General features: G+C 40.0%; 2 protein-coding genes and 1 long non-coding RNA gene across 3 annotated transcripts in view; 1 reads left to right on the top strand and 2 right to left on the bottom strand.

The window, feature by feature from the left end:
* Nucleotides 1-9,607, bottom strand: part of CSRP3 (cysteine and glycine rich protein 3) — a 15,477-nt gene extending 5,870 nt beyond the window's left edge. Inside the window, 4 exon segments of the mRNA XM_030039099.2 lie at nt 2,849-2,980; nt 9,319-9,376; nt 9,379-9,450; nt 9,452-9,607. Of these exon segments, the coding sequence (XP_029894959.1) occupies nt 2,849-2,980; nt 9,319-9,376; nt 9,379-9,450; nt 9,452-9,592 (403 nt within the window). The 5' untranslated portion in view covers nt 9,593-9,607.
* Nucleotides 315-16,008, top strand: LOC115351810. Its single transcript, XR_003926915.1, has 3 exons — nt 315-404; nt 15,712-15,801; nt 15,901-16,008. It is a non-coding gene; the product is annotated as an uncharacterized LOC115351810 (long non-coding RNA).
* E2F8 (E2F transcription factor 8) lies at nt 13,176-25,023 on the bottom strand. Its single transcript, XM_030039093.2, has 13 exons — nt 24,883-25,023; nt 23,947-24,222; nt 23,478-23,634; nt 21,992-22,297; nt 21,165-21,326; nt 19,553-19,690; nt 19,023-19,232; nt 18,058-18,142; nt 17,250-17,766; nt 15,773-15,991; nt 14,759-14,888; nt 14,328-14,644; nt 13,176-13,594 (listed from the first exon to the last, which is right to left on the bottom strand). Exons 1-13 carry the CDS (start codon nt 24,919-24,921, stop codon nt 13,421-13,423), a joined length of 2,730 nt encoding a protein of 909 aa, XP_029894953.1. The 5' UTR covers nt 24,922-25,023; the 3' UTR covers nt 13,176-13,420.

The raw sequence follows: 25,023 nt of genomic DNA, 5'->3' as shown, positions 1-25,023 counted from the left end.
GTCACTGTCCTGTGTAGAGGGGAAAATAATTTGCAAGGACCTTTACAGTTAATAGAAATAAAACGAGGGGCTTCTGTAAATGTGTGAACCTGATCTCGTCGTGCTACAGTCTCTTCTGCTTTGAGACGGTAATTATGTTTGCTAAGGGAGTTAAGGGATGATGGAAACTCTAGCAGTAGATAAAGTGTTTCTATTTCTGGCAACTTGGGGATAGAGTATCAATTCACCACAACAGATGGAGCAAAAGCCCTTCAAGTGCTATTGTTGAAATAACTTTGAGACCTGTCATCTGCTAACAGATACTGTTCGTGAGCCGGCACTAAGAAGTTTCAGGTTGGTGGCGTGAGATCCTGCCAAATGTCCGTCACAGCTGCGGTTTAAGTAAAAGCTGACGGGAAAACGAGGTAGGTGAACGGCACTCTGCACGGGAAGGAGGGTTTGTTGGAAAGAAGTTTCTCTCTCATAATGTTTGTAGGGAAAAATTGGAGCGGAGAGAGTGTGATTTATAGTTTAGCTTGTCTCATCCTTACTGTGGTGACAGGTTGGTTTGAATTGTTTATAATTTTGCCCAAATTGAACTTTTTGGTCAAAAAATACTGGTGTGTTTTGTGTGTCTGCTCAAATATAATGTAAAATATAAAATATATTTTAAATATATTTAATATAAAAACATATAAAAGCTCAGCTAAGTAGGTTAACTGTTTCCATAACCGAGATTAGGTTGGGGAGGATTCTTTTTCTTCTGTTGAGAAATGAAATCCTATAATTGGTTCATTGAAAAGCCCATGAACATGATACTGAGTCGTCCAGAGCTGGTGATTAGCGTGTGTGAATCATGGGAAAAGTAAAGCCAATTAACATACCTTTCATATGCCAGCTGGGCTTAGATGCATCTTTAGTTTTTGACCTTAAACATGCTTCTGCTGGAAATGCTTTTTTTAGTATCTAACCTATTAATAATTTAGTTCAGACTTATGACTACAAGGGGCAAAGAAATAAAATAAAATAAACAAAAGAAACCCCCCAAAATCCCAACCAACCAAACCCAAACAAACCAACAACAACCCACCACAAACCAAACAAACAGCTGGGAGAGCTAATGGATGCGTGTTGTTTACTGTGAATCACTGAAAAAGAAAATCAGTTATGCTAAGAATGAAGGTTAAACTTGTTCCAATATTAGGTGGGAAGGAAATATTATTAACTATGCCCTATTAGGACAGCTGTTTATTTTTGTTAGATACTGGAGAGTCTACTCATTTGTCATTTTCTGCCCTATCATTTTCAAGCATTTGATAAAGCACAAGCGTCAGTTAAAGCTTTTCTCATAATTACCACATTCATGTCCCTCTCCCTATAGTTTCTCTGATAGCGAGTATTAATTGTTATAGGCAGCACAAGAAAGCAATAAGAAGTCTCTAGTTTTCACAAAACTGAGGTGTTTGCCATTCTGTAAGAATTGGCTGAAAGTTGTCAATTAACTGAAAACTTTTTGAGGGAATTCTTTCTTAGTCTTTTAGGCATCACTTGCAGGGCACTCGGAGAAAGGCAGAGACGACTCGAGTGTGTCCTTTGGACTGATTCTGCATAGCGCTGTACTGTGTTATCTAAGCATGTAATACCAGTCTTATGCCTCCAAATAAGAATTTTCTATCTATCCAGGAAAGCAGGGTGAAAAATTCGATTCAATGGGTGCTAAGCTGTTATGCTGGAATTCATACAGCAAAGGTACTAAATCTCAAGTATTTTCTGCAAAATAAACTGTTTAGCTATCTTTAGTTCTTATCGAATTGTTTACTTTCCTCACAAAGGGCAAACAGAGCTAAATCGATACCTTCTCTCTTAATTTTTCAAGTGCTAGCTCAACGGCAGAGAAAGCAAAATTCCTGGAAGCTATCTGCCAAACATTACAGAGGTGCGTGGAGTAAAAGAGTAAGTGAAATGGGATTATATGAAATATGGGGAAGGAGGAGACTGAGGTACTCGTAGGGTGTTGGTGGGAGATTTTGATGACACCGGACTAATGTCTTTTAGCTTTCCTGTGTGAAATGAATTAATGTTAGGATTCACCATAAAAGTAATCATCTCCTGTAATATCCTAATAAGACATATTTCTGTCTAATGAGTGCTGTTTGTTTAGTTCTTTTAGACTTTTTAGCTTGAAACAAACCCATAATACGCTACGTTGCGAGACAGAAGGTAGGGTTTCTTGGAGATGGACCTAGATACTGTGATTCTGTAGCACTCTACTGTCCCTAACAAAAATCATCCAGTGCATGTTTGGAAAAGGAGAAGCCGGGAGCCTGAGAAGCAGATTGCTCAGGGTAAAGGACTAGAAAATTGGGCTTGATTATTAAGAGCTGCTGTGGAGTAGCACAATGGCATTTCAGAAAAATGGCATTTCAGAAAGCTGGCTTCTGCTTTGAAAACCGTTACAGTAATTTTCCATCCTTCCGTTACTAAAAGCATGGGAAACAGGTTTCATCTTTAGGTTTCTAGTGAGCGCTGGACCAGAATCCATCTCGCTGTGCTGTACTTTAGGTAGGATGATTAAGATGTGACTGCCCTCTACTTCGAGCTTTCCCAGAAGTAAGGTGCGTAAGCTTTACAAAACTTTCCCTGTGTGAAATTCAGTCTGATGCTGGTTGCTTCTACCGTCCTGTATGTTGCTTAGGGTGTTTAAAAGTCTGCTGTAGGTGTCTCGTGAGCAAACATGTTGAATCGGGGAAACTACGAAGCTTCTTTATTGCGTGCAAAGTAATACAAAAGTAAATTTACTAGCTTTAATGGAAGATTTATACAGAGCTATGGGAATACTGTGAAGTTAAAACAGTGTAGCCCAGCTTACTGCAGAGGAAGCATGTCTTGTGAAAACTCCTTCCATTGCACTGGATTTCCTCAGCGTGGTACACTGTCTTTTCACAGGCACCACATTTGGCTCCACCTCCCCAGTTCGGCATCCTTATATGTGAAGGGTAATCTGGAAAATCAAATTACATAAATGAATACAACAGCAAAAGTGAATTATTTTAAACAAGACAGCTTGATTATTTTTTTTTTTAATTATTTTTTTTCCTCCCTCTCCAGTCAACTGCTATTGCATTTCTGCAATATACTACATACCCGTGTGGTAGCAGGAATGCATCCTATCCATGGGTGAGGGGGTGAGGGTGCTAGCCTGGTGCTTTGTGGGGGCAGAGACAGTTTAAATCCTCTGTCCTGTGTGACCCTCTTTTGTAAACAAGGATATTCCTTAGCTTGGCATATTGTGATGGTAAATATGTGAAATGATTGTGAGGTGTTTCAGTGAAAAGGTGCCAGGATCACTCAAACTTCTTCTGGAGAAGTGGATTTAGGATTTATTTTCCAACAAATAGTCATTTTCTTTCAATCCTGCCCTCCCCTGTATCCCAGCATAGCCTTTTCTGCTCTGTTTTGCTTTATGTGTGTTGATCTGGTTTTGCAAGGCAATTTTTAACGGAGGCTAACAAACACTTTGAAGCTTTACTGGACTTTAAACAAAAGTGTGGACAGTACTTGGCATTAAATTTTCTACAGAACAATATTCTACCTAGACTCTCTGTTAAGAGACAGCATATAGTACTATTTATACATCTCCGAAGCAAGTGCTAGTTCATCCAGTGCCACATGAGCTTCCTTGGTGACATGTATAAAGGCAATTTTCTGTGTCAGTATGATGATATTCTATACAATTCACACCTGGAAAATTCCACCTTGAAGTTTAACAGATGTACGATGTTGTTTCAGAGGACACTTTAATAGAAACAAGTTGTTCGTTGCTTTTCTGAATTCCTCCTAAGACAGCTGCAAGATCACTGTGCTGCACAGCCGTTACAAAGTAATAATAGGTAGGTTCCTAAGGTGCTTAAAGCATGTTTTTCATTGTCAGTTGTTTTTAAAATCTCAACATCGGAGAAAAAAAGAGTCGTGGTCACTGTTCCAGTTCTTGCTGTTCCAGTTACTGTTGAAGTGACTTGCCCAAGGTCACACAGGAGAGCAGTGTCGGAGCCAGGAGCCCAGCGTAGGTCGCCTGACGGCAGGCTCAGTAAGTGCCCTTCCTGGTGATTGCGCTATCACGCATCTGAAACAACCCCAACCTACGGTTTGCCCTTCTGTTTTTTTGTTTGAGTCATCGTTTCTGGAAAGACTGGGACGTCATCTTGTCACCTGCACATCGTATTATCGGGTTGTTCCAAACTCCTGGCACAGGCCTTCCATCTCCTTCTTGGAAAACCAGTCACCTTCTTATTATAGTTCTTTCGAAGCCTGCTTGTGCTATTTGTGTTTGATTAAATTTGCCATAAGATACTCTTAGCATTCAAGATCCTTTTCTTGGTTGAATCAGGCCTGCTACCTGAGAATTTTATTCTGAGGTCAAGTGAGAGAGACAGAGAGGGGAATTCCTCACAGCAGCGATGTAACATAGTTGGTATTTTCAATGCTTGCAGTTTAGACTAACATTTTACTGTGTTTGTACATTGGACACTAGTGTCCTGTGTTTATTGTCATCTCAGCAACTTCTGTACTGTATCTTCTGAATTTCAGAGTGAGATGAACAATTTCTACATGCCACCTCTGCAAGCTGAAACTGAAGCTGGAGGGAATTATTTCTGGCAACCAACGCTAAAAATCATGTAGTGGTATAAAAGACACGTCTGTCCAGCAAAAGGAAGGTAGCATAAGAGTGTGTGCACATGCTGAAGCGACAACACTGAAGACACAGTAATGTGGGCACGTTTTAACAATCAGTGTTTGATAACAATGCTGATACCAGCATATCCAACCATCTCGGCTTTAGTACTGCAGTTATTAGTATGTCCTTAACCCTGTATAATTACATATTCACTGTTGTGACTCTTACTTGCAGTAGACAGCATACCTGTCATCCTCATGCAAGATCCAATCTCTCCTTCTCTTTGTGACGCTGATTTATGCTCAGCTGAACAACCTCCCCAGCTCAGTCAGCCTAGTCCTTTGCTGTCATACAGCAACGGCATCGTTCATCTCGTTCAGACCTGTCGGTTCTCTTGGGAGGCTGTTCATGAGCCAAACTGCTCTGACAGAGAACAGTAATGATGCAAAAAGGAAAACTCTAACCTTTCCTCTAACTCTGCTTATCTGTAATGTAACGAGTAGGAAGCAAAAACCTGATGTAGCTGAAATAAGAAACAAAAATAACTGCACACAAGGAACAGACTATGAATTTGGTCCCTTCTTACTCAGTGAAGGCTTTACTGAACAGCGCTGTTAAAATCTTTTTTCCATTGCTTTTAAATGGGAGATAACGGAACAGAGAGAAATCTTTCACGTAGGTAAAATCTTGTTGTCTCATTCTGCCATTCTGTATTTTCTCCTATTTTTGAAGTACTTACGTACCAGTGCCATTGTTTTCTCTTATAAAAATAGCTCAAGTAATGCTTCAAACATTTTAAGGGAAGGAAGAGCGATGGGAGATAAAAATCAGTTTTGTGACACTTCCTTGAAAATTAAAATGAGATTTCTGTGTTCACAATACTCCCTTTCAAATCAAGTTTCCAATCGAATCCCTTCCCAGCTGGAGCAGCACCGATAACTGCCTGGGAGAAGAGCGGTTTGTACCTCCAGTCTCTATAAAACTGCTTCTGCTGTTTTAGTTCCCCTCAAAAGCACACCAAGCATCTCAATCTGTGGCAATGGGATACTTGTTGGAAAGTAGCTCCAATTACATCATTAGCTGAAGGGAAAAAAAATAATCTCTGAAAAAGTCTGATAATGCGTGATAGTAAACCTTGTGCTGTTACAGGCTGTGGTTAGAGCTCTTAAAAGGACCATTGCTCCTGAGGCTAATTATAGTGACATGACTGGGCATGCATACACTTTTTCCATGTTTTTTTGGCATCACCTGATGGGAAGCTATAGGAGAAAGAAGTCACAGTAAAACTTTCCCATAAGGATACCGGTGTAAGAATGGCAGCGTATGCCGTGATGTCTGCACTGGCTGCCTTAACGGCTGGGTGAGGTACCAAGGCAAGTCCGTGCTCTTCGTGTCCTTGCTTTATTCCTCTCTCCGAACACTGAACGGCAGCGGCCATCCCTGCGGACGCTGCCTGTGCAGCAGTATTACCACGAGCAAGTAAATTCTACAGGGTATATGGCATTCATCACTTTCTTCTTATCTAAATTACAACAGTGGATAAAGCTCTATCCTTACAACATGCAAATAGAACTCGGTCTTCTGTTTGTCATAAGAAAAAATATACCCAAATTCTTAATTTCACTTAATTTCATTAGGTTTCAGTTTCCAAATCCCCTTGAATTGCCTGAACTTTGTTGTCTTAATCTGGTTAACTTGCAGTGACTGCTAACCACACGGTACTTCTTACGTTTTGGTGATCTACTGGGAGATAGAGTGGACCCCTTCTAAATGTATGAAACATGTGACGGAGAAACTTTGGAGCGTTAGTGTTGCGACACGTTGGCAGGCACTCACAGTACTGTTAAGCTGGAGGAGTGTTCTTGGACTTGCTCTAATAGTATTCAGCAGCTTGTATCGTTCTGCTTCAAAATGCAGCTACTATATGGAGTAGAATTTATACACATTAGATGTGCAGCCAAGGATACGTGCTTCTCGTTATTTAGAGCTTGTAACACTACCGCATAGGCTAGCCTCGGAGCAAGGAAGCCTTTGAAGTGTTTCTGTGCTCTGCCCAGGCATGAAAAAATGTGAGCCGTCTTCTGTTGTGCTGTTAGTCATACCGTACAAATCTGGATGTCACGTAGCTATCGCAGCGTGTGTCCCACTCGAGTCAGAGTGCTATCGATAAGTATATAATCCAAAAATATATTTAGATCCATTGATCTAAATGGGAAGTGGATGCAGTACCGGCCCGATGAAGTTGTGTAGAGGAGTAAAAGGCAGCGCTGGTGCTAGACGGTGTGGTGCAGGTGAAAACTATGTTGAAAGTAAATCTGGTGTTTCCTTGCTAAGCAGGAGGTTTTCCCTCCTGTATGCTTACGCGTTTGACAGTCTAGAGCCCAGGGTCATATCTGCATGGACTGCAGAAGTTGCATTTTGTGTGGCTGGGAGGATTATTTCAGGGTGCCACATGTGCTACAGGATGGCTTTGAAGGGGATAAACGGAATGGGAAATGTCGGTCTTCATGACCACCGGTAGGAATGGTGGTAGGAATGCTGAACGGGGACTGACAGATAGGATGTGCCTTGCATCGCTCTCTATTTTAGACCCAGCTAGCTGTTTGGTCTAGAATCAGTTGAAAGTATAAGAATACTGATTCCTCACCTAATAAATAAACAGTAATAATTAAATCACTGTCTACGTTGACATGCCAGTATCAAGGCTACGTTTGAAATTCTTTTCCCAGCTGAAGTCTGTGGGAAATGCCAACGCAGGCGGGACTTCATTCTGGTATCTAATCAGAGCTCCGCTGCTGACCTGTCCTGTGACCACCAGTGACTCATTCGACTGTCCTTACTGTTACCAGCCTCACCAGCACCTTGGGGGTAAGGATTTATAGCTTCCTTTATAAAAGTAGCAATAAAATGCTGCTGTGGTTTTTCCTCTTTCTCTGCAACTAACACTCACTGTTAGGTTTTATCTCGATGTGTCTGTGGCGTAAAGTGCAATTCCTGCCACTGCATCTCAAAAAGCCTGAAGGTGTTTTTGTCAAAATCCAATCCATTGCAGAAAGTGTTCTCTCTCAGGAGAATAGATTCACAACAGAGAAAACGTTTGTGTTTGAAGATTGAACTCATTTAAGGAAGATGCAGTATTGTTAGGTATTTATAATCGTATTTCTTATATTCTGACGCATTCAATGGACTATGGATATAGGTAAATTTTAAGTTTATTAACATCATACATTTACCCTCCACCATAATCTCATTATATGACTAGCATTTTTCCTTTATTTCTGCAGTAAACAAACACACAGATCAAGGGATGGGAATTTCCACACTGACACAGGAAAGTAAATAGTGATTTTTTTTTTCATTGACACCAGTCACTCTAAGTTACACAAGCCCTTTTGAAACAAAAGATTTTAAGTGACTTGATATGAAGCACGTGATGTGCAAAGCTGATAGAAAAACCCAGACTCCTGTGTCTGAGTCCTTTGCTTTCATCTGTCCTTCCAAATTACCTGTTATTTTCTAGCATAGTAATGCCACGTTTCTTTTAAAACTTCTTGATGTATACTTTTACAGAAATTACGATTGCACCTCCAAAAAATACGATACCCTGACGCTAGAACAAGGTACTCAGCTCTGACTTAAAAAAACAACGAACCCCCCCCCCCCCACTCGCACATACATGCTCATAGTTCAGTTTGATTCACGTGGCTGTGCAAAACTGCATCCTGCTGTACAAATGACCTGTTCCTTTTTCCAGACCTAATCCTGGGCTATCAACTTTCACTTTTCCTCCCACAAGATCCTTCTCTAAATCCTTATCCGTGCACTAAGTCTTTTAAGTGCCAAGCAAAACTGTTAAGGACTGTGAAACGGTGCCATGATGATTGAGATCAGACACAGAATTATTTTATCTACATACAAGGCTTTATTCTTTGAAATAATTTTACCTTTAGGTAGAAAACTTTTCAAAGTAATTTTTTTTTTTTTTTTTTTTTTTGGTGCTTTTCTGAAGACTTGACCAACCGTGCTGTCTTTTAATGCTTGGGTGATGGACGTGTGCATTCTTTGATCCTGCATTCTTACCTAGCCATTTTCTGTTGAGTCTGCACGGAAGTTTTCTTCTCATTTGTTACAAAAACAATTGGTCACTGACATTAAATATTTTGAGGGTTTGGGGGTTTTTTTTGTTTGGTTGGTGGTTTTTTGTTTTGTTTTTTTTTTACTTCTAGAATACTTTTCTCTGCAAAATTAGGAAAGCACGTAAATTTGTATGCTTTAAAAAGTGTATGTACAAAGACAAATTACTTGTGTAAAACATAATTCTGTAGCTTTCTAACAAAATTTTTTAAAGCTTCTGAAACTTCTCTTATCCAGTCTTGCATGTAGTCAAAATGTGTATCTCGTTAACAAGGATGCCCACAGCCCCGTTCTTGTAACACTAGTAGCTACTCAACAGGCTGAGAAGCCCAGAAGAATTTCTTTTACCGGCTGGCTACTCCAAACCTAAAATACTGCTCTCAGCTCCATAGGACTTGCATTTCTGTATTATACCTGCATCTATTTCTTTGTCAAGCAACAAGCTGTTTCTACCACCTGTTAGGAAAAAAAAAAATAATACCCAAACCCTTATATCAGAGTCTTGGCAAAACCCGATATACCGTACTTACCGGAGTCGCTGGATGTTTCTCCCTGTCTTCTTGGGCCTCGAAGGGTTTGAACGCGAGGGATTCCTGCGCTCTTTTAAATGCAGTGGCCACCGCTGTCGGCCCTATAAGCTGGGAGGGGAGGGGAATGAGAGAGAGTTTCAGGGATCTGAGCAATGCCATTGCTATCGCCAAGCTGAAAATAACCTCTGACAAAAGCCTGGCATTTTGTCCCCTTATGTCCACTTGTGAGTAGGTGGACAACAATGCAGCCCCTCAGGTTACACCTAGAGGGCATTCCTAACTGCCGTCTAATAGATCAGAAATAAAGATTAAAGTTTTATAGTTGCTACTGCATTGCTTGAATGTGAATCATAAAATAACAGCTCCTGAAATGAGGATTTAGTCATAAATAATCACATTGCCAAAAGTAATTTACCAAAATAATTATTAACCCCCCCCCCCAAACAAACCTGTTTGTAGGAACCTCCGGAACTCAACAGTTTCAAACCAAATAGAATTTCACTCTGCAGTTCATGATTTGATAGATACAACTGGTTTGTCTTTTAGGGTAAGGAAGATTATGCTTCTCACTCTAATATTTAAATTTTTACTGGTTTTAGGCATTAAGATGACTAGTTAATATGTATAATGTTTAGCATGTCTGATCATTGCAGCTGCATTTGCCATGCCTACCTTGGAAAGGGATGATGCTGCAGACATGTTAGAGATGTGGACAATAAAGTATGAAGCACTTAAAGTTCACTTTTTACAAGGTTTTATTTTCTGTGCTTTAAAGATTTAGAAGCTAATTCTCGTTTTCTAAAGGGACTTCAAGCAACTTTTTTCAGTATCATGGACTTAGCTGTGCGTGAAGGGGCTAAGCCCTTACAGCCCGGGGGTGAAACACCAGGAGTCTGAAGCTGAGAGTCTGAACTCTGGGACTTTCACGGGAGTGTAAGGAAATTAGCTGCCAAATCCATGTCGGGATTTTAGGGGTCTGTTCACTGAGGCTACTTTGAAAACTCTTGGGAGCCTATAGATCACTGACTGTTGAGTCCAGCAAAAATTTTATAATGCAGAGACAGGTTCTTGTTGTCAAGTTGGAGGACTATTTTTCCCTGAGCAGGAGAGCTGGACTCCACCTCTTCTTGGTCATTCTCCCTGGATAGTTAAGGGAACTCTTCTGCCTATGTCAGATAAGGCTAAATGCAGAGGTGACGGAGCAGTGTGCGTGGTATGAACGTTTCTTGTAAGATGGCAGCGAGGAGGGGTTGGGGCAGGGCTGAGCTTGCTGTTGGAGTACAGGGAAAGCGCTAAGCAGCTTGTAACCGCTTTGGGTTTGCAGCCTCGGTGATTTCTAAGTTAGGACCCTTGCCATTTGAGGGGACTTAATCTTCTTCACTGATCCTCACTCGCATCATGTAGATTATGTACTTGGATGGATTTGCACGGTAACCAACTGCAGGGAGATCTGTGGAGAAAGATTACCCCAAAATGTCGGTAAGTATTTTCCCTTTAGGTTTGTCAGAGAATTTAAGGGGAAAAGGCAAGGAACAAACTTCAGTTTCCTGGTATTGGGTGTTGCTTCATTTCTGTACTCCTGTGCTACCCCGGATACTGTGTGCTCCCGTAAGGAGGCGAGTCTGGTTGAGAGGCTCTTTCCAGCTCAAAGGAGCAGTCAGACCCCTGTGGGTTAGTTGGCATTTCATATAATCCCTGGTCCGCTGTGGTTATCGGGACCTGAGACTGGAAGAACAGACTCAAAATATGCAGCTGGAACATACACATGGATGAATTTTTATATTTCTGGTGGAGCGGGAAGGTAGTGTTTTCTGTAAATCAAAGGTAGGGATTAAAAAACACTGCTCCGAGAACTGGAACGCAGCATATCAAAAGCGAAGCGAGCCTGAGGATCAGAGGGACTTCCCTAGAGCTTGGCAGCAGAGCACATCGGGTACGCGGGTCGCGCTCGAGGGTGGGTGACGCAGGCGGGAAGAGCAGTGAGCTCAGCTAGTCGGAGCGAAATGCAAGTCTTCTGGGGAATAGGGTACTTTGAGCAGAGAAGCGGTAGCTTCTCAGCCTGCAAAATGAACAAGTTAAAGTGCTAGGTGTTATAAAGCCTGCGTGAAAAAACAAGCAACTGTGTTCTGACAGGAGCCAAGGGACACTAGGCAGCAAGTCAGAATATATGTTCAGCTTTTCAGAACAGAGCACCGTTTGTGAGAAGACCATTTCTCCAAGCCTAATTACTGTAGTTTCTTATTCCGTCAACTGTGGTGTCCAAGAATGAAAGGTTTGTAGTTTGTTTCCTTTGAGTAACGCAAGTTTCTGTAAGTCTTTGTCTTTATACTTCTAGAATTAAATTGATAGCATGTGTAAGGAACATCAATCAATTACCACTTTGGAGAAGGGAAAAAAAAAAAAATCTACTCACTGCTGCAGTGAGTGTTCCTCCATTTTCCAGCTTTTATTCTCCTCTCTCTTTCATGCAGGAGTATTTCATAGTGATCATATTCTGTCATGTGTATTTTCTATTACAATTTTGCATTCTTAAAGAGCAAGCCAGTTGGTTTTACTGCGTTAGCTGTTTTAACTATGTTTTCTTATCCAGCCCAAGCCTGAATTTTGTGCTTTGCTAGCACTTCTCCTGTCCTAATTTGGACAGCCAGGTACATTTCACCTGGGAAGGTAGATGATACCCTGTTTTCCTTTAATTTGTTAGTTATTCCCTGTCATCTGAGTGTAAGCTGTATGAGGAGGCTTCATCTTTCTCTCTTAAGCGTAGCAGTGACTCTGCTGTACATATTTAAATTCAGTTGGTTTAACTTAACCTGTTTGATATGAAATTGCAAGAGGGGCGAAACAACAGTTGGAAGGTGACGCCGATCTTTGCTAGAAAGCAGAAACTAACAGTACAGCCTCTGTATGGTGTAGGTACGCCCAGGAGACACGGGGCTCCCTCCTTCTAGAAGCCAGACCTTACGCTGTTTGCAGCGGTCAACAGCTAGCGCTTCAGTAACTGCACGCGTGATTTCTGCCACAAACTGGTTTAGATGGTTACAAAACCTTAGGTGAAATGTTACAAAAACCTTCTCTCAGGCTTGAAACCTCTCCAGTGTCAAGAGAGCCTATAGAGTGTGTATAGCACAGCAGGCACCTGGCTCAAACTCAGAGTTTAATAGGAGAAGAGAGGAGAGGTAATGAGTGTTCTTCTTCAGCTCTTACCAAGATTGTCTGTTCAGTTCGAGGCCCAAACCATGTAACTTCTCCTTTGCGACATCTGGACAGCACTTTCCAGAATGCTCCAGGGTGATAAAGATACTCTGAATTCTGAACTTCGTAACTGTGTTTTCCTCTAATTGTTGTTATTAGGAGATGTAATCTCTAGTGATAAGAGTTCAGAAGTTAGATCGAGTTACTTAAATCCCTTTCTCAGGAAATAACATTTTCCCTTTCTTCAGAAGAGAGACACCCCTGTTTGTATATTAGCTGGCATCTCTTCATTCTTATATTTGTCAATGTATTACTTAACTCAGCTGAGTTAATTTGATCAAACAAAAAAAGTCAAAATGTGAGTTTGATGTAAGTTTAATCTGAACAAATTGATTTAAAAATACAGTATAAATAATTCTTAACTTATATAAAACTTGATTAAGAATTCATTTTTTGTTTTATTTTTTTTTAACTAACTTTACAAAAGAGCATTATTGAACATAGGAGCAAGACATTTTAACTGTGGCCTTTTTGTTAAGACATAAAGTATGTACACACTCACAGTACTTTTCTTTGTGCAAAATATGTACTGACTGATAGACTGTACCTTTCTGTACAAAGATAATTTCAGCTTACTTTGCATAGCAGAAAAGCAACACAAAAAACACTAGATACATAACTTTATTGCTATAATACTTCAGGTAAACCTTTTGGAAAAATATTATTAGACGTTAACTTTCTCATTAAGAGCCAGGTTTAATTCTAAAGCATTAATTAAGGCTATTCCAGTATTGAGGTCTTGCCAATACATGTCCAAAACACACATTGTCCATCATACAATCCAAGATGTGTGCAGTGTGTTACCAGTAATTATGCCTGCTAACACATTCAGCAATTCGATATCCCTAAATTAGTCTTCTGACACTTCAAGTTTGCGTTGAGGAATGTACAGAGTTCCTTGAGAGATTCTGTCAGTACCATCTGAATTTGCAGATAGCGAAGATACTGTGTTAGGCCCTCCTGGTGTGCGGAAAAAGTTTTCTGTAACTGTCTGGGGCTCTTGGAGTTCCTTTGGAACAGAAGGCTAAAGAGAAGAGAGAAAGTTACTTTCATTTAAGGGGAAGGAAAAAAAAAAAAGCGAATTCTAGTTTTAGGTTTCTACAGGATGTTAGCAAAATACTGTTTTCTCCTGAAATTTAAAAACTTAACTCTTTACTGAGAAGAATGCACCTGTATTCCTTGATATAGCTATAAATATATATGTATAAAAAATTAATTAAACAAAAATCTGGTTTCTTTAATCCCCTCCTAGCTCCTTTTTTTAACACAAACTGATCTTAGGCGGTACAGTATTACACAAAATATACAGAGAAACTTCCTGTGGGGAAAAAAAAACTCTTTAAAAATCCTCTACAATCTCATCCTATTAAAAAAAGCTAACATTAAATGCAAGAATTTTAGATTAGGAGAGTAACAAGAAGGAAAGATAAAGCAATAAATGGATAATTTGTTATTAAAAGTCATCTCAGATCTGTGCAAAATCCTCCCTCTAAACCAGTTGTCTCTTCACATCTTGTCATCTTCCAGCTGGCTCCACTTCCACAACAGATAAGATAATTGTTCTTCCTTTCTAACCTCTCAATTATATTGTACTTATGCTAGCCTTCGCTGCCAGCTCTTTGTGGGCAGTGCTGATTTATAAAGATAAAAAAAAAATAATCTTTCTTTAAAAATTCTACCTGCTGTAAAGGAATTACTGCACTATACTTCTCACTCAACCCATCACGGTCAGAAAGTTGCAATATATTTTTACTTACCTTCTCTTCTTGCAAGTTCATGTTTTCTGAGCTATAGCTAACATTTTCTGATTGTAAAGAGACTGGCATGTGCTGAAGAACAGGATTTGCAGGAACTTGCACACCAGCAGGTATTAGTCCTATGTGTTGCAGTGTAAAGTTCAGAACTGAAGAACTTGGATTTTGGGCAGAACTGGTATTGCTTGAATTGAGACAGGAGTTGCTCAGTACAGGTGCAGCGGCTATAGAAGTTGGTGACAGCATTATATTCAAGGGTGTTATTTGAAAAGCAGGAATGTTAACTGCTTTCAGTTCAGATGCTGTCACTGGAATGACACCTGCAACAGACAAATCAGCTGATGAAGGGGATTAAAAATTGAGACTCAAGCCATTGCGTTGTGATTTCATTACCTCAGTAGGACAACTGTATGCCTATTTTATTTAATACTCACCAGCAATGGGTGAGCTGTAGGTAGTGTGCTGTAATGAACATATCCCAGCTTTCTCTTTATTAGAAAAGCCTGCTTTGTTGCCATGGGTGCACTGAGTAAGAGGAATAAGATAACCAGATGGAAAAAAAGTCTGAAAAAGAAAAAAGACAATACACCTTTACCCCAAACACATAATAAACAAAAAATGAAGTTTTTCTCCGAAGTTGCATCCCCCTTGCCTTGTTCTTATTCCTTATCCTCCATATCCCTAGGATCCTATATTCCATGTCTGTACTACCTTCTGTCTGGAATTAGACCCAACTGACTCAAGGACGCGCTCTTTAAAGTAAGACTGCCCTACTATGCGGAAGTCAGCCGGCTCCATTTCCAGCTGATATCCTCAGTGAGGAACTGGAAATCCACCTGGGATTAACACAGTGCAGTTAGACTAGACAAAAGAGAAATCATGATACTGATTACTTTTCTTTTCCCTCCCAGAAGAAACATCCGGACCCAGTAATCATCATATCACCTCATTCTTGGATTGTGTTTTTCACAAGACAAATATTGGAAGGAAATCCTTTTGCATTTACAAGTTCTGTTTTTGTCAACAGAACTGTTCTTTATTCAGGTTCTCTACAGTAGTAAGTCTTAACTGCAGTAATACCAGATTTTACTGATGAAGAGACTTTTGTGTGATTCTGTTGTAAATCAAAGTATCTGAGACTAAATATGCACAAAGGACCGGGGAGGTATGGGATCTCAATGTTGCCTTCATCTGCTTAGTGCTAGTTGTGATCTTCATCCCAATCGAAGCCTGAAAGTCACTTCATGTCCTCTTATTTGTGTACTTAATGCAGAAATAGAAGTCCTACATTCCTACAAAATAAGATTTTAAAAGCATACTAAAAATAATCCAGCCAAAGACAATCTATATATGTGTAGTTCACTATAGTTTTCTTTCTTTTGCAAAGACTCCACATGGTGTTTTCCCAGGTAATGGCAAGACATGCTGTGGTGTCTGACAAAGCTTACCTCATGAGCAGGAATGGCAAATGCTACAGGTATGTCTTGTTTAGTTTTGATTTTGTCCTCATCTTCTGGAACATGGTCTCTTTTACGTTGGTCATAGCAACTTGCCATGTTTTGATCTAATGTTTCAGTTTTGTTCTGTCTCTCTTCCTGGCAATTGTCCGTTTTGTGATTCATTTGTGAGCTACTGGAAGGTGGTCTTTCATTTTTCATGGATCCTCCCTTTAAAAAAGTACATACGAAAACAAAGGCAGGCATCGTAAGACTTCACATACTCAGTTACAGATCTACAATGATATTTATACATTTTAAAAATTAGGAAAGCAAGCTTTCTCCTTTCTCCTGATTCTCAAGTTTGTGCTATAAAAATTCCTAGGCAATAAGACAACCAGTTCCACGTTATCCCCTCTTGCGCCTTCACAGCTAGTGGATGTTTGATGCCACACATTGTCACAAAACGCCGATAACATTTCACGACCGTTTTGGCAAGCACAATTTAAAGCAGCCTAGTAATTTACAGAGACACTAAAACGTTCAGCAACTGAGGAGCAGAAAGCAATCCAGACCCAGTTTCTCCATACGCATCAAGTGTATCTGAACCTCTTACTCTCTTCGTGTGCTGTATTATTACACCTACAATGATCCAACGTTAACAATGTACAACATTGGATAGAAATTGGATTTTGGGACATTCCCTGTCCAGCAACTTTTATGTGTCCGCTTTCCCTCCTAACACCTCTAAAACCAAGAATGAATGCCAGCCATTGTGTAAAGATGAGCAACCTGAACTACTCCAGAATCATTGTATAAATAGGTAAGTATTGACATAATGTTTTATTAGTCAAAATAAAATAACTCCCATCTGTACACTCTGACACATCTTCTGGGAAATAAATATTTGGAGGGGGAAGGGAGGGGAACAAGGAGAAAAATTCAGCCTTGATCCTAGGTTGGTTTTTCAAGGATATATGTTATATTGTATACTGTATATCCTGCCTGATGCTTTGCAAATACCAGCAAGATTATGTGATAATTGATATATATAAAAAAACCCCAAAAACCAGTCCCCCCCCATACATTAGCAACCACAACAAATGAACGTCATCCCTTCAAGTGTAATGTTATTTGAAACACCTAAGCACACTTGTTTAGCAAGGAATGGCAGACAACTTCAATTTTGTCTTTTAACTGTTTTCTTACGCTCCAGAAGGGTGGGTATGAAGAACACCACAAGATCTGGTCTTCCAAACGCCGACACGGATACCGTTTCATCCAGCAAAGGTTCTGCAAGTCTGCAGTACAAATGCTCTTAGAGTAAGCTAAAGGCTTAAGTGTTTACAAGAGTACTCCCCTGGCAGGCTTCCTTACAATTCATTTACAAGTTTGACAACATCTGGTAGGCTCCTAAACCACTTTGAAAACGAGTAGGTAGCAACATCACTAAGCTATAAAATGGCATTTTTTAAATAATTTAACTTACCAGAGAAGGATCAAGGCTTTCCTCATCACTTCTACACTTCTTAATCAAATTATTCTCTTGTAATGCTTGTGATCTTTTAAGGCACCTCTGTGATGAAGTTTCTGATTTTATAGGCGGTCTTTCTTTAGCTGTCAAGGATTTTGTTGGATCATCTGTAGTCAGCTGATTGTCCCCTTCCTCAGTGGTTGTTTTATTTAATACTTTTGAATTAATACTCTTAATTCCAGTTACATTAGCACACGGTAGAGGCTGCAACATGAAACTTGGGCTGTATGTTGTCACAGTGTGGGCTTGGGAAGGATGCAGATATATTGCATACGAAACACCAGCAGGAGTATGAGGTAGTATTACTGGTGAGACTGAACTATGGCTTGGAGGACAGACAGCCGGTGGCTGTGCAAGAGCTGGCTGCTGAGAGGGTGCTGCGACGCGAGGAGTTTCGGGCTTGGGGACTACCTCAGGCGACAACTGATTAGATTCCAAGGCAGATCTTGACAATTTCAACTCTTTTGCTTTCCTTAAAAAAAAAAAAAACAAATGCAAAACCAACAAAAACAAAAACCCAAACACATTTTAATGCCTTTGTGCAGAAACGAATGCCCCGACAAATTATTTTCTGCAATACAAAGACTTAACATAAGCTTGTACTTCTCAATCCACTGAGCAGAAAATAAGTGAAAAAAATAGCCTGCAGTATCAGAGGTTACCGTTCTTCGCAGACTATTGCCCAACTCAAACTGAGCATAGGTTTAACTTAATGGCCAGTGACAAAATAAAGCTTCTCACCTTAACACTTGTGCAAACTTACTTTGATTGTCCTTCCAGCTGATGTTTAGCAATTGCTGGAACCTGAGCCATTTTACTTGGGAGAGCTGATAAATTTTGATCAGTACCTGCTTGGAGGGGGAAAACAAAACAAAACTGTTAGTACATCAAACACAGAAGTTAAATTTTGTCTTGAGGAGACTGCGTTATTTTATGTGGCATACACATTTAATGAGAAGACGCTAAGACTCCACGTTATCCTCAAACTGCAGCCCAGACTTGATTTGATCAATTGGATGGTAGCTTCCATCAAAAAAACTTTAAAGCCTCAGCTCCTTTTTTTTTTTTTTCCCTCCAAAGAGGCTAGCTAACAAGAACATGAACATTGATAGGTAATTGTCTGGCAATTTTACAGGATACAGAACTGCATAGATAGTGAAATCTAAAGCAGTTTCCACAACAAACCAGGGTTAGGGCAGTTCATAGAGAAAGATACGATATCCAGAGAATCAGCTATACTACACAAACAAGTTTGTAGCCGGTAAGACATCGCACAAAGTCAAGATAGTGATATGTAAAAAGCAATATAATATTCTTCTTAAACCCCAAGCAGTAATATGCCACTCCTTGGGTATTTGGTGTGAAAGAGGAGGCTAGAGTTCCCTACAGTGTGCCAAATTTGGTCCAGATCTCAATGAATATATTTATTTTGTTGCAACTGCACATGCTGTGACTGGATTTGGTCCACCAAACTGGAAAGAGCTTCTAGTAATTGCAGAGCTTACGCAGTGAGCAGTCTTGTAAGGCCTCAGATTTACAGGCAACATATATTTTCCCCATCTTGTCTATTTTTGACATTTCTTACAACAAACACGTCTTAAGAAGGCATACCTATCCACCTGCATCTCCTATGAGGAGATGGCAAGCCTGAATATTTAATGTAAGACTACAGCTGAGTTAAAAACATACTTAGAAAAAGATAGAGAAATGTATTTTTCAGCTACTTACTTGCACTCATTTTAACTGGACTGGTTGGAGCAGATTGGATCTTTCTTCTGTCGTTTTCTATAGTTTTAACTAACTTTATTAGAGAAGGATGCCGAGTGAAGTTTTGCTTTCCTCTTGAAGGAAAAAGGTTTTTTGAACACTGCTCTTTGGAAGGGATGGATTCTGAAATAGGTGGGGGACAGCTCATAGAAGTTGTTTCAAGTTTTCTATCTAAAAAGCAGAAAAAACCCGAAAGAGTAAATACATATCATGTGCAGATTCAGTAATTAAAAGCAGTTATTTGAGCCTGGCTTATAATCATCGAAGTACTAGCAGCGGCAAAAATGGAAATGCAAGAGTCTCAGTATGAGTACACCCACTACGTGGAAATACACACTGGTGTGCTATGCTGTCAAGGACTAAGGACAGGGATGTGACTAGTAAAGATTTTCTGCTTAGTTTACTGTCTTTTGGTCAAAAAAAAAATCTAGCGGAGAAAACAGTCAATCAAAATCATCAGCAGAACAAAAGGAAATGACACACACACCTACCCTGAACATTTGGCAAGACGTCAGGTCCTGTCCATTTGAATGCTGGTTTTCTACCTCTCTCCTCCGTAACATGAACTTTCTTGATAAGCTCAAGGCTACTGAGAACATTTGCTATGTCATAAAGTCTCCTAATTTTGGCTGAAATAAAAATAAACAAATGTAAAGTACAGCAATTCTGATTGACAAGTTAACATACAACAGATTAAAAATGTTGTAACGCCCTTTTAGCAGCTAAAAGGAAAAACCTTTATAATTTTTTTTCTAGAACAATTTTGTGGAACAGGTATTTATACTGTGAAATAACACATCACAATATAAAGTTCATATGTAAAATAGAATGACATAGATACAGATCTAGAAAAGAAAATACTGCTAAGTAAGCATATTATGCTAAATATAGAGAAAAAATCTTCAAAACAAGTTGGGTTCTATGCAATGCCCAAACCTATACGAATTCTGGAGTGAAAATAAGTAGCTTGAAAGGCAGGTACATGCATGCAATGGCGAACATGGGAACTAGGGGGAAGAGGCATGCTAAAATCCAACAGGATAATCATCCTGCATATTCTTAACTGTTCTGAGGTTGAGCTAGTAGGGAAAAGTTTTAGGCAGCAGTCAAATTACCAGTGACTTCTGGACTGCAAAGTGAATGTGCTTAGGCGAATGCTTCTGCTACTGAAAATTTAAAGTCTAGTAAGTCATGGAACTTGGGACTATGCTTCTTAACCTAGAACAGGGTAAAACATGTGATACCTGAAATACAGACACATGGATGGAATGCCCTGAAAATGCTTTTATTGCGAGACAGACATTACAGAGGAAAAAGAAAGAATGAAAACGAATAAAAAAACCCCCTACTGACTACCCACCCACCCTCTCTATGTTGCCATGAAGCAGTAGAAAGGCAATTATGAACTGAAACCAGCAAGGATCAGTTTTCTTTTTGCATAGATACAATTCCTTAAAAAAAAAAAAGCAATGGAGTCTGCCTGAGAATCAAGGATGGGTGTAATTTTCAATGAAACCCAGAATTAATTCTTGGTCCCTCAAGAGCAGGCACATTTTTGATTATTATAGACACATAGGCGTAGACCTAGAAGTACCTTTTCATTTGACTGGAGAGGGAGATGAGGAAGTGTGCAAGGAACTGAAAAAGGGTAAAAGAATGAAGAAATAATTGGCAGTTACAGCATTGGGTTTCACTTCCTCTCACGTGTAAGTTATTAACAGGACTTTTACAGAATTTATTTAGATTTCCAACAAGTAAGTTACATGACCAGAACACAGATTTGCATGATTCTGGGGCATCTTTGATGAAATGATGCTGCAATCTTTGACAGACTGCTTGAGGAAAGAGAAAGGGAAATTGTTACCAATGAGCAGCCTTGTGATGTTACTTCAGGAGAGAGGATTTAATGGACTTTTTCTCTTACGTGGTCATTATGTATCAATGACTATGCACAAGTGGGTCCCTGTTAAAAACTCTGCAAGGTGTTTAGTGAGTTTTTGGAGGCTCAAATATATTTATGGCAGGAAAAAGATGGTGGTATTTTACACTGTATAAACTAGCACTAGAATAGTTCATTTAGCTTACACTTGATATTTTACTTACTTTTAAACTTGCTTTTATCTAAGTCTTCCAACTGGTCTTCTCCAATCAAGATTTTAGCAGCAACTTCAAGGCTTACTATTTGAGGAGTCGATACAAGAAACAGCATCACAAATTTCTGACTCATCACTCGTAAAGACTTGTCTTTCCTGCTATTTACTGATGCTGCAGCAGACAGGAGAAAGGATTAAAGTGTTAAGTGACACACCAGCTACAAACGCTTTTAAAACACTGAAGAAGTTCGTCAGTAACAATTATTATAAGAACAAACAACACAGCAACTAGGCAGGGCCGATGTGGACTCCAGAGTTATGTTTCTACATGGCAAGAATCAGATAATAAGGGGAATACCAAGTCTAACTACAAAGGAGAGAATGCGATGTTTCCACCTGTATACATTTCCTATTGTCTGACAACGCGTAGTCTTAAAGATGCTTAACTGCAGGTTATACAATGTATGCAACAATCCTTAATTAACATTTCTTCCATGAATCAAACCTAAATTAAAAAATAAATTGAGTAATTTATACTTTTGGCTTCTATAACATTCAATGGTATCAGATCCTGCAGCTGGACTGTATGTCAGGTATGTTTGATAGTTTCACCCGATGCCCCCTTGTTCTTGCACTGTAAAAACAAAATACTTGTGTAAGAATTGAATGAATAAGAGAACTGAAAGAGCGTAGAGGACTTTTTCTCACCACAAACAGTTGTGGTGCCTTTCAGGCAGTCGCATTTCAGAAAAAAAGGTCCAATAAGTGTTTTTTCCAAGTTCATAGATACTTATCATTAAAGCACGTATTATTCTTGGCATTATAGAGAATTATTACCAGCACGAAATTCCATTCCTGGGAGCTCAACAAAAGACATTTCTGAATGTTCATTTGAGCCGAAAGATCTTGCCATTTCTTCATTTCTTTCACCATCAAAATCAAATTCATGCTCATACTCTCTTTTCTTGATCATCTGAATTTGTTGTGTATATTTGTTCTCTTCTCCAACTTTTTTCAAAGCCTGCAGGGTTTTGGAGAGATTATGTCGCCCGTGCCAAGCATATCTGTTTTTGGCAAGGCGGCTCACCATGTGTAGGCTCTCTAGCACGTTCACAATATCGTATATGCGTCTACGTTCAACGTCTGAAAAAATAAAGACAGACAAACATGGTATCTCTACTACATAAAATATGTTTCATCAGACATTTACCTAAAACATGGTTTGCACACAGAAGGGATCAGTTTCCTGTGCTTCCCCCTCCCCTTAATACACTTCTAAGCCATTTTCGCCAATTCCTCGTTACAAAGGTTTCTGAAAATAGCCCTCATAGATCTTGCCAGCAAGGAAGAAAAAACAGTCCTTGCTTTAGATATGGAAGGACTTGCTTTTCCACAGTTATACTTGGTTTACAGCATTCCTTAAGAGATAAAACTTACTGTTGCTAAAAGAGCCATTAGATGGATTTCGATACAGCTTTAAAAAAACCCAAAGCATTTCTAATTATTCATTGCATCGATTTTAGATCATCTCACTAAATAACCTTGGAAACTCATGGCAGACAACCGTTTTGTAACTTGTTTTTATACGTTATTAACACACTGTCCTTTTCTCTTTTGTCTGTTAAATTCTTGGTTTTGACTAGGCATTTTCTAAAAGAGATGTTATTTTGTACAAAGTATAAATAGAATAGATTTTGTTTAATTTGCAGTTCACCCCTCTTCCGTGTCCCCCAACATATTCTGAAGATAGAACACCAAAAAATTTTATAGCAGTATGATTTATAACGATTATCAGTGTTATAATCTGTAGAATACTGTAATTTCATAGCTCTGATAAAAAAAAAGCTTCAGCTTAACTTCGCAACTTAGACTCTTGGTAGATCATTGGTGTGATACAAAAATAGTGATATAAAATGAGAAAGTTAAGTTATCATAGAGAGTAGAAAGTAGTTTCTTGCTTTGATGTCATGATTGGACAGGAAGTTGTGGGTTCAGCTTGAGACACTCTAGTTCCTGCCACAAAAATCCAACCCCTAATCTTAGCCATCATCTCTAGATCCAAAAACCTGCAACTGGTTATTTGTGGTGTCGGCCATAATTTAGATGTTTAATATCAAACAAAATTCAGAGTTTCTCAATTCAGTTCACTGAAGAAACTTTAGCTTTTTAAAAGAATTGCTCTAAGAATGAAGAGTTTAAAACCAAGTTTTAGAGTACACAGCAAGCATTCAAAATTTTATGGAGCAAAAATGTACTAACACAAATGGTAGGTTATTGGCACATTTGAATGAAGAACTATGTAACAGCCTATACACCAACTTACTAAGCTCTTCAGCTACTTCATCAAGGCAAATGTAATTATTCTCTGCAGTGCTGGGGTAATCAGGATATCGAGCTAAGAATTTATGACACAGTAATCCTAGACTTTTCTCTTTGCGACTTGGTTGAGATTTTTCATATTCATCTCCTGATAAGTGCTCCTACATGGGAATAAGAAAAAGAGAATTTGACATTTTTGGCAATAGGTAAACACAGGTATTTAACAGCTTCAGTGTGAGCACTGTCAAAGGCCCAGTGTTCTCCCTTTGTCCCCAACAGCTGTGGAATAAAACCAGCAAAACATTACCTGTTGCATGTAACTAGACAATATCCTTACTTATATTTGGTAAACACTCCAAAATCAAAACTTTTAAAAAGTTGCAGTATGTTAATGTATAACTTTTTATACTGAATAAACAGCCTTCAGCTAACTTTAAAAAAAAGTAAATAAAGACGACACCTTTACAACATACCTGCAAACAGTGTTTCGCCTGCAGGACCTCCCTTGAGTTGTTTGACAGTTCCCTTCTCTGTTCTCTGCTCCTGATCTCAGGACTAGCTGCGCTAATCAGCATTTTCAGGTTCGAAGTAGGCGTCCATGGATCTGCTGGAAGGATTTCTTTAGGTTTTGGGGGTGTGGTTAGCGGCTGACAGTCAGGCTGTATCTCTGTCAATACGGAATGTGAGGTAGCTGCTTGTTTCAGAGGGGTTTTCAACACGCTTCTGTGTGGCTCGGAAGAATGGTTTTCCTACGCACCAAGAAAAAGAAAAACCGCGATGTTAAAAACCAGAAGCACTGCGATCCGTTCGTTGGTAACAGGCAAAGCGGGATAGAGATCCGCTGCATTTTTTGGGTCAAAGCTTGCGGTTTTAACTCTGAACCAGCGAACCCCCTCCCTGAAACCGTTTTTTGATGGTGCCTTCGGCTTAAGGCCCGGGGCCCGTGGTGGTCTCGAGGTAATTTTCCTTTTCTTTCCCTCTAGGGAAAAGACAGGGTGAATGTTAACCCGTAGCAGAAAGCTGTAAAGAACGACTGAGGCACCTTTTTATTAAGGAAAAAAGCAACCGGGGAGCCGGGAAGAAGTTACTGCTCGTCACCAGACCGGTGGAGAAGGGTCTCCAGGTGAAGGTTTCGGTACTTTCGTTAAGGATAAAAATGGAAGTGACGGTAAAACGCTCCCGATGCCGGCCAGACGACGTTTTTCACCCCCCCCCGCTTCGTCCCGTTTAACGCGGTCGCCCGCCCGGGGGTGCCGCAAACGGCCGGGAACGGGTCGTGTCCCCCCCGGGGGGCTGTCACCGCTCCCGGTCCCCGTCCCCCCCCCCCGGGGGGGGGGTGTCTGAGGGAGGGGGCTGCCCGCTCGTTCGGTTTGCCGCCGGAGGAAAGCGAGACGGAACGGAGCCGTTACCTTGTCGCCGGTCCCCGTCTCCCCCCCCGCCTGCTGCATATTCTCCCGCCGCCGCGCAGCCTCAGGAGGTGACACCCGCCGGTCCCGCCGCCGCGCTCCGCATCGCAGGTCCCGCCGGTTCTGCGGGGCGGGGAGGAGGGA

Source organism: Aquila chrysaetos, chromosome 16 (genome assembly GCF_900496995.4).
Source record: "Aquila chrysaetos chrysaetos chromosome 16, bAquChr1.4, whole genome shotgun sequence".
NCBI classification, from domain to species: Eukaryota; Metazoa; Chordata; class Aves; order Accipitriformes; family Accipitridae; genus Aquila; species Aquila chrysaetos.
The sequence above is the reverse complement of the archived record's forward strand: the minus strand, read 5'-3'. Positions and strand labels throughout refer to the sequence as shown.

Excerpts from the sequence above, each read along its gene's own strand:
- E2F8 (XM_030039093.2), bottom strand. The coding sequence starts at position 24,921 with ATGCAGCAGGCGGGGGGGGAGACGGGGACCGGCGACAAG. Across the intron at positions 21,327-21,991 it reads AGGAATGGAATTTCGTGCTG|CATCAGTAAATAGCAGGAAA; the intron begins GTAATAATTCTC and ends TGTCTGCTGCAG. Across the intron at positions 13,595-14,327 it reads TGAACTTGCAAGAAGAGAAG|CCTTCTGTTCCAAAGGAACT; the intron begins GTAAGTAAAAAT and ends TCTTCTCTTTAG.